This window comes from Sinocyclocheilus rhinocerous, unplaced genomic scaffold (assembly GCF_001515625.1).
Source record: "Sinocyclocheilus rhinocerous isolate Xijiao unplaced genomic scaffold, SAMN03320098_v1.1 scaffold4310, whole genome shotgun sequence".
Taxonomy (NCBI): Eukaryota; Metazoa; Chordata; class Actinopteri; order Cypriniformes; family Cyprinidae; genus Sinocyclocheilus; species Sinocyclocheilus rhinocerous.
This window is the reverse complement of record NW_015646173.1, coordinates 191,389-203,640: the sequence shown is the minus strand read 5'-3', so window position 1 is coordinate 203,640 and position 12,252 is coordinate 191,389. Positions and strand designations below refer to the sequence as shown.

At 31.7% G+C, this 12,252-nt stretch overlaps 1 protein-coding gene across 1 annotated transcript in view; it reads left to right on the top strand.

The window, feature by feature from the left end:
* Positions 1-12,252, top strand: part of LOC107707116 (pleckstrin homology domain-containing family G member 4B) — an 83,640-nt gene that overhangs the window by 29,777 nt on the left and 41,611 nt on the right. The window contains exons 5-13 of the mRNA XM_016511018.1: positions 1,997-2,120; positions 2,208-2,301; positions 4,771-4,857; positions 4,948-4,982; positions 5,437-5,452; positions 6,429-6,527; positions 7,780-7,922; positions 8,723-8,861; positions 11,425-11,547. Of these exons, the coding sequence (XP_016366504.1) occupies positions 1,997-2,120; positions 2,208-2,301; positions 4,771-4,857; positions 4,948-4,982; positions 5,437-5,452; positions 6,429-6,527; positions 7,780-7,922; positions 8,723-8,861; positions 11,425-11,547 (860 nt within the window). The remainder of the gene's footprint in view (positions 1-1,996; positions 2,121-2,207; positions 2,302-4,770; positions 4,858-4,947; positions 4,983-5,436; positions 5,453-6,428; positions 6,528-7,779; positions 7,923-8,722; positions 8,862-11,424; positions 11,548-12,252) is intronic.

The window sequence follows — 12,252 nt, the reverse complement described above, 5'->3', positions numbered from 1 at the left end:
GCTTCAAGAAACCTACCTGCAAAGCTACAGAACTGTTCAAAGTTTTAGGCACTTGTGTAAAAATGCTGTAAAATGAAGATGCTGTCAAAAATAATGTCATAAATAGATTTTCTTTATCAATTAACTTCAATCAACTAAATCAAATCAACATTTGGCGTGAGCGTCCTTTGCGTGTAAAGCAGCTTTTGCCCTCTACAAGCATCTCGGAGACGTTGTTCTCCACAGTTCTTCTGGACTGAGTCTGTCTCAGTTTGTTCTGTTTCTTCATGTCACTCCAGATCAGATCAGATCTCTGTGTGGAGCAAACAAAAATCTCACTGCATTATTACAATTAATGGCTAAATGAATGTTTGGAAATGTAAACTGATATTTCCTACTGACACACTACAGCAAAAGATAGAAATAACTGACTTTAAAACCATTTTTAGCTGGTGCAAATACTAGTGTTCTAATCATTTTGGCCACCGCTGTAATATTCCTTTTAAAAATTAAACTAAATTAATCCATTTTTTTTAAGTTCATTGCAAATGAACTGCATGAGGCTGCTTGATTAATTGGAATAAAACGATTATAGGGCAATTACCAAATTGCAGAAGCTGAGTTTTTATTAAATACATTTTTATGCTGTGTGTTTCAGAGTTACTGTGTTCTTTTACACGTTTACAGCTCATAGTGTTCAAAATTGAAAATGAAAAAATTAAGAAGAAATTAGGCTCATTTGAAAACAAAGAAATTATAGTATATTAGTATTGTAATTTTACTGTAAAATAAAATAATAATAATAATAATTATTATTATTATATTATTATTTTTGTATTATTATATTATACTATATATTTCATTTTACTGTGAAATATTACAATAGCAATATTTTTACTTTAATATTTTTTATTTTAATATTTTTATTTAGTAATTATAATTCATAATAACTATAATAATAATAATTATTATTATTATTATTGTTATTAATATTAATAATAATTGTTACTATTAGTAGTAGTAGTATTTATTATCATTATTATTATTGATAATGATAATATTATTATAATATGTATTATTATTAATATTATTTTCTCCTCTTTGTAAGTTACTTTGGATAAAAGCGTCTGCTAAATTTCTATTATTATTATTAATCGTTTTTTTCTTTCATTTTAATGTAGTAATTATAACAATCATTAATAACAAGAAATATTATTATATTATATTAATTTACATAATTGTTATAATGTGTAAGTTACTTTGGATAAAAGCGTCTGCTAAATGCATATACCTGTAAAATGTAAAATTTTACAGTCATATTGATATATGTTGTTTTAAACCTAATATTTTTGTCTAGTAATTATAATAATCATTAATAATTATTATTTTTATATTAAATTATTCTATTCTATTAAATTATATTACTAGCATTATTATTTCCTCTTATTATTAATAATAATGATAATTAATTAATCTCCTCTTTGTAAGTCCCTTTGGATAAAAGCGTCTACTAAAAACATAATTGTAGAATATAATTAGAATTTTAGTGTCATATCGATATGTAATCAACGTTTTGACCAACTAGTGCAGCCCTGCAAACAAGCACAGCAAACATTGTATCATTAAAACCATCCATTTTTCTTTTATGCCAAAAATCATTAGGATATTAAGTAAAGATCATGTTCCATGAAGATATTTTGTAAATTTCCTACCGTAAATATATTAAAACTTAATTTTTGATAAGTAATATGCATTGCTAAGAACTTCATTTTAAGATTTTCTAAGATTTTTTGCACCCTCAGATTCCAGATTTTCAAATATTGTCCGATCCTAACAAACCATACATCAATTGAAAGCTTATTTATTCAGCTTTCAGATGATGTATAAATCTAAAAAATTGACCCTTATGAGTGGTTTTGTGGTCCTCGGTCACACATAGATTTTCCCCAAACGGTGCAGCTCTAGTGAAGGGTGCAGGGTACAGGGTTTGGTTTATGGGGTCATGATCTGGATGCAGGTAACCAGGACCGCGGCGGCAGAGCTGTGCTGCAGGTGTGCAGCAGGAGCCAGGTGTGGACAGACGCAGCTTTCACCACAAACCAGATCAGCGAGCTGCTGTGCTACTTCTGCGGCAGACTGCGGTGAGAAAGCAGGCCACACGGAAACTCTGCAGCACACTGTGTCCGAGCGCAGGCCGTTCTCTGAGTGTCTTACGCTTGTGTTTTCAGGAGGGAGAAGCGAGGCCTGGGTTTGACGGTTCTCATCGACGCTCGCAGGCAGCCGGTCACGTCTGCGCTCTTCACAGCTCTGTCTGAGCTTCAGGTGAGACCAGACACACAACTGTCTGGAAGACAAACCTTTGAGTTTGGATTAAGGCCACAAGGAGGACCAATGTTCCTTTTATTTAAAAGACCCCAAAGATAAAGGTCTTAAGGAATTAAGTGGAAAAGAAAGAACTTTTGTTGTAAAGTTAAATCAATTTGACCAGTTTGCAAATAAGATACGAAGAGTTCATTTGCAAAAGCAGATAACTCCATTTTTAACAATTTTCAAAAATCATGTTTTTCATTGTGCATTCCAATTAATCTCAATCAGACTGCAGTTGGGTTATTTTGATTAAGTAAAAAGAACTAAAAAAAATTACAGCTAAATAACACAATAAAACACAATGAAAACATGATAACATAATAAAAAAAATTACATTACATTTAAATTACATTTAAAAGAAAATCAGTTTTTGCAAATAAACTTGTTTTTAAATAAGTTTTATATTTTAAAATATTTATCATATATAAAATATTATAATATATAATAATTATAAAAATATTTTGCAATATTGTAATTTTAATATATGCACACATTCACTCCTATATAAGCCTAATATGTTGAAAACACAAAACTGAAAAAAGCTTCTTGTCTCTTTACATTCAGTTACATCAATCGTATAAATTACAGGCTATTTTTCCAATTCAAAATAAAGAATTTTACCAAAACGTTGAGTAGTTTGCATCACTGGTTATACAGTTATTTAGTTCTTTACTATTATAGTGTTTTTTTGGTAATATTTTTAATCAGTTTTATATTTTCTATTATCATATTAATAATTTTTATTTTTATTAAAATTTAATATTTACTTGTAGTTTTTTAAAAACATCAAGTTAAACTAAATTAAAATGGGAAATGTTGCAACTTGCTGAAATAAAATGAGTTATGTTTTGTTTTATTTAAAGTCACATTTTTTTAATGGTTTTAATTTTAGTTTTAGTTTAGTTTTAGTTTTAATGATTGGGATCAATGTCTGGTTTGGTTATTTGTAACTATTTTTTTTTTTGTGAAGTATCAATTTGATCTGTTTGCAAATAATACATTTATTTTAAAATATTTTTAAATAAGTTTTATATTTTAAAATATTATCATATTTAATCAGTTTGAACATTGATCAGTGTCTGGTTTGGTTGTTAGTCGCTCCAGTTAATCACAGAGAAGTGGTGTAGACTTTGACACAGTTATGTAAAATCAGAATCGATTCGCTTAAATGCAAGACATTGTCAGTCATTCATCTGTCTGTCACATATTTGCTCACTGAAGCCAGAAACATCACAAACTCTTCAGCGCTGCACTGAACTGTGCTGCTATCAAACCTTTGACACGTTTTAGGACGCAGTGATGTCTGAAAGCATCTGTGTTCACACACTGGTGTTTTGAGTGTAAAGCATGTTAATTGTCATGCGCATGGTTCATGTCAAACATCTGAAGGAAAGTCTGTCCTCGGGGTTTGAGACGAGGCCTGTGTGAGCACGTCTCTAAAAAACACGCTCGGAGAAAATGATCAGTCCCAACACGCAAAATATGAGAGAAGAGGGACAAGAAAGAAGTGCTTCTCCACTTAAATATGTTCTTTTTAGCACTATTACATGCAATAAATGATCTAAACTCTAGTCTTTGTAAACTTGCATGCATAGTTTTGTTTTGTTTGTTTTTTCCCAATGTTAAGTCTGTATGATAAATAACTTAAACTGTGAGTCTTTGAGTTGATGAAAAGCTCATAATTCATAAAAAATAAAAATGAATAATTTTTAAGATAGAGACAATCAAAATTAAATAGTTACTAAAATTAATTAAATCATAAAAATGTAAAATTAAAAGAAATAATTAATTTGTGAATTAAAAAAAAATCAAAATCAAATTCTAATAATTAATTAAATCATTAAAATGCTAAATTAAAAACAAATTAATATTTAAAATAAAAAACATCAAAAATAAAATACTTGCTTGTACAATTAAAATAACGAACTCAAATGAAAACAATCAAGATAAAACACTTCATAAAAAAAGATGAAATATTTTGTTTACCTGGATATCATGTCACCATTAAGCCATGAGCCATTAATGTTTTGTTAAATTAATGAATTATTAACTTTATTAAATATTAATAAAAAAAATGAAAAATCCCTGATTTAATCAGTTTAGTCTTTGTAATTATCCATGTTTTTTTCCTCTAATGTTTGTCTGTACAATAAATGATCTAAACCAGGGCTTTCAAAACCACAGGTTTTGTAAGTTGAAGAAAATCAAATAATTAAATCATAAAATCGCAATTTAAATAAATTAATAATAAATAAATATTTAAAACAGTCAAAATAAAACACTAAGAAATAATTTATTATGTCATGTCATGTGACCATTAACCAACATCAGAGGACTGTAAACATGCAAATGTAGTGTAAATATACACGTTATGATTTTATGTTTGGATTTATTAATGCTCTTTGATGTCTTCTGTCCCGCCAGACTCTCGTACCCAATGCACTTTACTCAGTTTTGATTCTGGTGGACAGAGACGCAGCAGTGAAAGTGGAGCGAGACGTCTCAGTTCCTGTGAGTAAATGACTGTATGTCTGTCTGTCTCCGTTTGAGTCCGAGCGTGTTTCTGTGCAATGTTTCTCCTCCTCTCTTGTTCTTGTACAGTGTGAGGTCCTGACGTCTCTGAAAGCTCTGCAGAAGCACACATATTTATATACATACATATATATATATATATATGTGTGTGTGTGAGTGTGCATATTTATATAGTTTTTTAAATTAATTAATTTATTCATTAGGGGTTCAAGCACAAAGCAAATTTTATTATTATTTAGATTTTATGATATTATTATTGTTATTATTATTCTGCCCTAACACTGATTGGACAGACAAAAAAAAAAAAAACAACTTTTGCGAAGTAGTCCTAGTTTTTTCATCAATCAATAATTTTAGATCAATAATTAACCAAAAAAAAAGTTGAAATTTAGTATTTGGATGGCTATAATGATCATATATACCAAAATATACCAAATAAAAGTCTATAATTCCTAAAAAAAAAACTCGGAATTTCACAAAATAGGAAAGAACATGTGACGTATAGTCCTAAAGAAGCAGGCAAACTTTCATAAAGATGATTAGGTATCACTGTAACAGTTATAAAGCTCAAAAAGTTTGTATTTTTATGGTAAATTACTAGACATTTCTTTAAAATGGTCTATTTCATTTAGAGGCGTGCTAAATAATGCGTAGTATTTTTTTTAACCATGCTCTTGAAGGTCTTACAGCGCTTGAACCCTGATATTTATTTTATTCACAACTCAACAAAGCCCAGTTTGGGAAAAGCCCTTATATATATATATATATATATATATATATATGTGTGTGTGTGTGTACTATATATTTATATATAGTATATATATTTACATATTTATATGTTTCATATTAAATATAAATATATTACATATATTTCTTAAATACATGTATGTGTGTGTATATATATATATATATATATATATATATATAATTATTATTTAGATTTTATGATATTATTATTGTTATTATTATTCTGCCCTAACACTGATTGGACAGACAAAAAAAAAAAAAAAAACGACTTTTGCGAAGGAGTCCTAGTTTTTTCATCAATCAATAATTTTAGATCAATAATTAACCAAAAAAAAAGTTGAAATTTAGTATTTGGATGGCTATAATGATCATATATACCAAAATATACCAAATAAAAGTCTATAATTCCTAAAAAAAAACTCGGAATTTCACAAAATAGGAAAGAACATGTGACGTATAGTCCTAAAGAAGCAGGCAAACTTTCATAAAGATGATTAGGTATCACTGTAACAGTTATAAAGCTCAAAAAGTTTGTATTTTTATGGTAAATTACTAGACATTTCTTTAAAATGGTCTATTTCATTTAGAGGCGTGCTAAATAATGCGTAGTATTTTTTTTAACCATGCTCTTGAAGGTCTTACAGCGCTTGAACCCTGATATTTATTTTATTCACAACTCAACAAAGCCCAGTTTGGGAAAAGCCCTGAGCGACTTTAAAACGTTTGCATTCGTGAGGAAGAATATACACTTAAAATGCAAAAAAAAAAAGTGCTGACGTTTGTTTGTTTTTATCCACGGACAGAAAATCGAAGCGTTTGCCGCGAGCTGCAGCGCTGCCATCGCTTCCCTCCAGAGCTCCATCGAGACGCTGAACAACATCGGCAGCCTGGAGACGTCTGAGGTTATTCTGACAACTCAAACTGAGTCTCTGATCATTCTCTACAGCAGCGACATTGAAAATGATTTAAATGGCCTTGTTTACTGGCATTCCCTTTGCTAAGCTCCGCCTTCAGAATGTTTCTGACCAATCCAAGCTTAGCAACTGTTGCCTTCTGCTTTGTTACTTTGTAGGGTCACAACGTAACACTTTTTGACTTTCTCAGTTTGTGTAAATGCACATGGAGTTTTTATCCACATTAATTTCACACTTGTCTAGTACAAATATATGGCTTTGTTTCGTAATTATAGTGTATACGTTTTTCTTTATTTACCCCAGAAGAATTGAAGTGAAATGTGACAACATGCCCCGTAGGTGGGGTACATTGTAACATCTGAGGAGCAGTAACACGATCATGTGACAGCTTAAAATGTTATCTGATCTAATGAAAAAATATATACAAAAAAACTAACATATTTTGTCAATAAAATAAAATTATTAACTTTTTCAAATAAAATAATGGCGTTTTTTTAATAATTAAAAATCATGCATTTTTGGACTTTGACAATGAACACATTGCAACCATGCTTGTGACGGCCCTGATCACAAGACACAGCTATACAGAATAGTTCAAAACAATATGTGGGCAAATAGATGAAGAAAATCACAACACACACAGCTCTCACAGAACACGAGACACATAATCGAGCCAAAATGCTTTACATTTCTTAAAATAATAATTTCTGAACATGAAATATTTTTCACCTGTTCCTCGTGGTTTCTCATTAAAATGTATAAAAGTAATTAGTGTAAATGACACCTCGAATGTCGTAGAACAGCATAGTTCTAATAACGCAGTGTTACAAAGCTCCACATCTGCGCAACTAGAATTTAAAACCGGTTCGTGTCTTTTGCTAGTTATTGAAGCATTAAAGAACTGCTAAATAACAGATTAAAATAATAGCAGATGTGTCTCATTTTAAATGAATACTAAAAACTGAGATCAAAAATTTACTTCATTCAGAAATTTACTTTTGCTATGGTAAAATAAATGTTCAGTGATATCTTCAAAAGATTTTTGAATTTTGGCGCACTTTTTTTCTCTATATAGTGTTGATATGGCAACCAGTAAAAACCCCGTAATGTGTGTGTGTGTTTTTTTTTAAATGTAACGCAATGCAAGTTCAGTGTGAGGGGCGGAGCTTCACTCAGGCTGATTATTATTGATGGATATTGATGGATTATTATTGAATATTGATGGTCTGTGCTCCTGCAGGAGGTGTCAGAGGTCATCAGCCAGCAGAAGAGTCTCATGAAGAGCATTCTGGACGACACCAAACTCAACCGCCTGCGTCTGGAGGGCGGCACCTTTCTGGCCCGCATACGGAAAGAGGAGATGTGTGAAAACGAGAACTACAGGTACAGTACTGCCTTAATCAGAGGACTGACAGATGCTTCATGTAATATCAGTGGGATATTGGCCTGTCTGAATCAATTAGATGAGCCCTAATTATTTTTCCTTTCTTTAAAAAGCCTGGATAACACTGACTTTAGTTTTTACGCCCAGCCCTGTGTTATTAATTACATGCACACACTCCTGTCAATCACTGTCGGGATTAATCATGTCATGCACGTCATCCATCTGCTTTAATTAAACCTAAATGACACTTATTACACTTACTGCATAAATAGTTCTTTTCAGGCGAAAATATCCAAACACCCTGAAAACAAGACATTTACATTTAATCATTTAGCAGACGCTTTTATCCAAAGCGACTTACAAATGAGGACAATAAAAGCAGTCAAAACTAACAAAAGAGCAACAATATATAAGTGCAAATGACAAGTCTCGGTTAGCCTAACGCAGTACATGTAGCAAGGTGTATATATATATATATATATTATACACACACACATATACACACACACACACAAAGAAAAACAAGTAGATAGAATAGCAAAAATAGAAAGCTAGTATTTTAGAAGTGGTCCAAGTACTGAGCCCTGAGGCACCCCAGTAGCTAGATGTTGCGACTTGGACACCTCACCTCGAAAAAAGTGACGCTCCATCATGCAACCTTGAGAAAGTTAAAATTTTTGCTGCATGAATAAAATAAGAGGCCACAAAAAAAGTCATTTTTTACCAAATAATTTTTAAAAACACTGATGCAGTTTTGCTGTCCTGTAGTGTTTGACTGGAGCTGCTGTGTCGTATGTAGGGACGCTGTGGATCTGGTCGGTGCGCTGTATAACCAGCTGGATGAAGAGGTTCATAAACTGGTCATTCTGTCAAATAAATCCCTGCAGCAGCTGGAGAAGCTCCTGAAGCTGCGTGTCTTACAGGAGAGACACCAGGAGGTCAGAGATGCCATCTTTCCCAATCATTTTCTCTATAGGCATTTTAAAGCTCTCAGTGTGGAAAATAAGGCATTGTGATTATGCAATCAAATCACTCAGGGCTTTGTGTTTTTAGATCTCAGTTTTTGATCAGAAAACACAACCACACACAACGCTACAACATCCCATGTTAACTATTAATAGGGTAGCATGCAGAGCTGGGTAGATTGCTTACAAATTGTAATCCGTTACTGATTCCAAGTTACATGACAAAAATTGTAGTTTGTAACGTAATCCATTACATTACACATTTTAGGTAATATAATAACAGACTACTTTTTGATTCGTTTTAGATTACTTTTGACCTATTTCGTTTTTCACATTGATTTAAATAGGATAATCTTGTACCATATTGATATAAAAATACAAAGTGTAAGAAAATAAATTCCATTTGTTGTTATCAACAACATGAAATGCATTAAACATTATATGTGACCCTGGACCACGAAACCAGTCATAAGGGTCTATTTTTTTTTTAATTGAGATTTATACATCATCTGAACGCTGAATAAATAAGTTTTCCATTGATGTATGGTTTGTTATGATAGGACAATATTTGGTCGAGATACAACTATTTGAAAATCTGGAATCTGAGGGTGCAAAAAAATCAAAATATTAAAATATTAATCATCTTTAAAGTTGTCCAAATGAAGTTCTTAGCAATGCATATTACTAATCAAAAATTAAGTTTTGATATATTTACAGACGGAAATTTATAAAATATCTTCATGGAACATGATCTTTACTTAATATCCTAATGATTTTTGGCATTAAAAAAAATCTATAATTTTGACCAATACAATGTATTGTTGGCTATTGCTACAAATATACCCCAGCGACTTAAGACTGCTTTTGTGCTCCAGGGTCACATTTTATGTCAAGGTTTCCCAAACTGGGTTTGTGAAGGAACTACAGGGGGTTTATGAGTTTAATGAAAAGCTGATAATTAATTATAAATCATAAAAATGGTAAATTAAAACAAATCATTTTAAAATGAATGAAAATAAAACACTTACTGAAAAAATGAAATATTTGATTTGTTTACTTGCATGTCATGTGACCATAACCAGTGTCAGAGCACCATGAACATGCAAACGTTTACATGCATGCATTATTAACATTTGTATTTTAAAATCTCAGAGGTACTTCAAATAAAAATACAATAGGTGAAAGAGGATCAGATGACAAAAAAGTTGGTGAATTTGTGCATTTTATTTGTGCAACTTCCAAAGTTGGTAAAAAAAAACTGACTGAGTGATAATTCAAATAGAAATGAATTAATGTGTTCATCAGTAGTGTTGATGCAGTGTTAAAACACGTCTTAAAACTGAAGTGATTTTTGTAAATCCAGTGTCAAATGCTGTGTAGCCTGTGTATTTTCTGTTTAATTACTTTGTGTGGCTGTCCACAAAACTGGAAGACTTTCTGAGTGTATATAAGCGGTAGGCTTTTTAGAAAGGAACATTTAAAACATGAAAAAGAGGAATTAGGGAGAATCAATAAATTATGAATAAATTATTGCTGTTGTGTGAATAATATGTAATCCATAAAAAAGTAACTGTAGTCTGATTACGAGTATTTTAAAATTTAATTGGTAACACTTTATTTTAGGGTCTCTTAACTAGTTGCTTATTAGCATATTACTAGAATATTTTGCACATGACCTTATTCTACATCCCTAATCCTACCAAATACCTAAACCTAACAACTACCTTACTAACTATTAATAAGCAGCAAATTAGGAATTTATTGAGGGAAAAGTCGTAGTTAATAGTGAATAAGTGTTCCCTATTCTAAAGTGTTTCCATTTAATTTAATCAAATTACAAGTACTTAATTTTTGGAATCTGATTACGTAATCCAGATTAGATGTAATCAGTTACTAACGTCAAACTCATAACTTTTATTAACAAAACGAATAAAAATACACCATATATGCCTAATAAAATAACAAATTACTTAGGCTACACAAAGTTTAAATAGGTATATAAAACTGAAAATCAGCAAACACTGTGGAACCAAATAAATAAGAAACATATAACGTTTATTAGCAAAACGAATAAGAAAGCTTGGAGGCACTGCATATACACCTTGATGTAAAATAAAATAAATAAAATACACAAAGTTTAAATAAAGTAATCAGCAAACACTATGGAATCAAATCAAAAAAACTTGCACTGTCGTTCGTGCACGGTTCGGCACGCTGCATTGAGCATTTAGTTTTTAAAAGTGTCTGTCCTCTAACTGAACTAGGCTAAATGATTTGTTACTAAATTTGTTGCCGCGGTAGGCAAATGACGTAACCGGTGTTACGGCTTAACACCGGTATAACCGAAAACACCGTCTATCGCAGCAAGCCTGTTACTACCCAGCTCTGGTAGCATGCTAGAATATATTATCATGTGTTCATACTGTATGTTATCATTAAAAATCAGCTTGTCTGTGGAGTAAATGAATGATTTTTTTTTTCAGAATGATAATTGATTATTGGAGAGCCTGTGTGCTGATAATGTGTCTGTCCTCAGGTTAAGAGGTGGTTTTATGTGGAGAGTGAGAAGCATTTGGCTCCTCTGGACTCCTACAGTCCCTCTCTGAGCTGCATTCAGGACATGAGACAGAGTCTGGCCCAGTTCATGGAGGAGTCCACCGTAAGTGCTGCATGCTTTGAGAAATCACACGGAGATAAAAGAGAACTGGCATTTTACTGTCCCAGGATGCACTTGGGGAAATTAAATTAGTTCAAGAACAGGTTTCAGTCTCAGCAACAGCCAGTTTGGTCCGGGTGTGACGGTCTTGCCTGGGCGGTCTGCTTTCTGCACACTCCTACAGTCTCTCTCTGAGCTGCATTCAGGACATGAGACAGAGTCTGGCCCAGTTCATGGAGGAGTCCACCGTAAGTGCTGCATGCTTTGAGAAATCACACGGAGATAAAAGAGAACTGGCATTTTACTGTCCCAGGATGCACTTGGGGAAATTAAATTAGTTCAAGAACAGGTTTCAGTCTCAGCAACAGCCAGTTTGGTCCGGGCAAAGCTGAACCATTTTTACTAAAGTGACGGAAGACACAAATGTTGATAATTACAGTTTACAGGGAAAATATAAACACACACTGAATGACAGCAAAATAAATATGACAAACGTAAACATTACATTTTTATGTATTATATATAATATTATGTATAATATATAAACATAATACATATTTTATTTTATTTATTTCCTTTATTTCTTAATTTATTATTCCTTTATTTATTTATTTTTACACCAGGGTTATTATCATTAACTAAAACTAAAAACACACACACACACACACACACACACACACACACACACACTAGCAACATGCTAGTGAC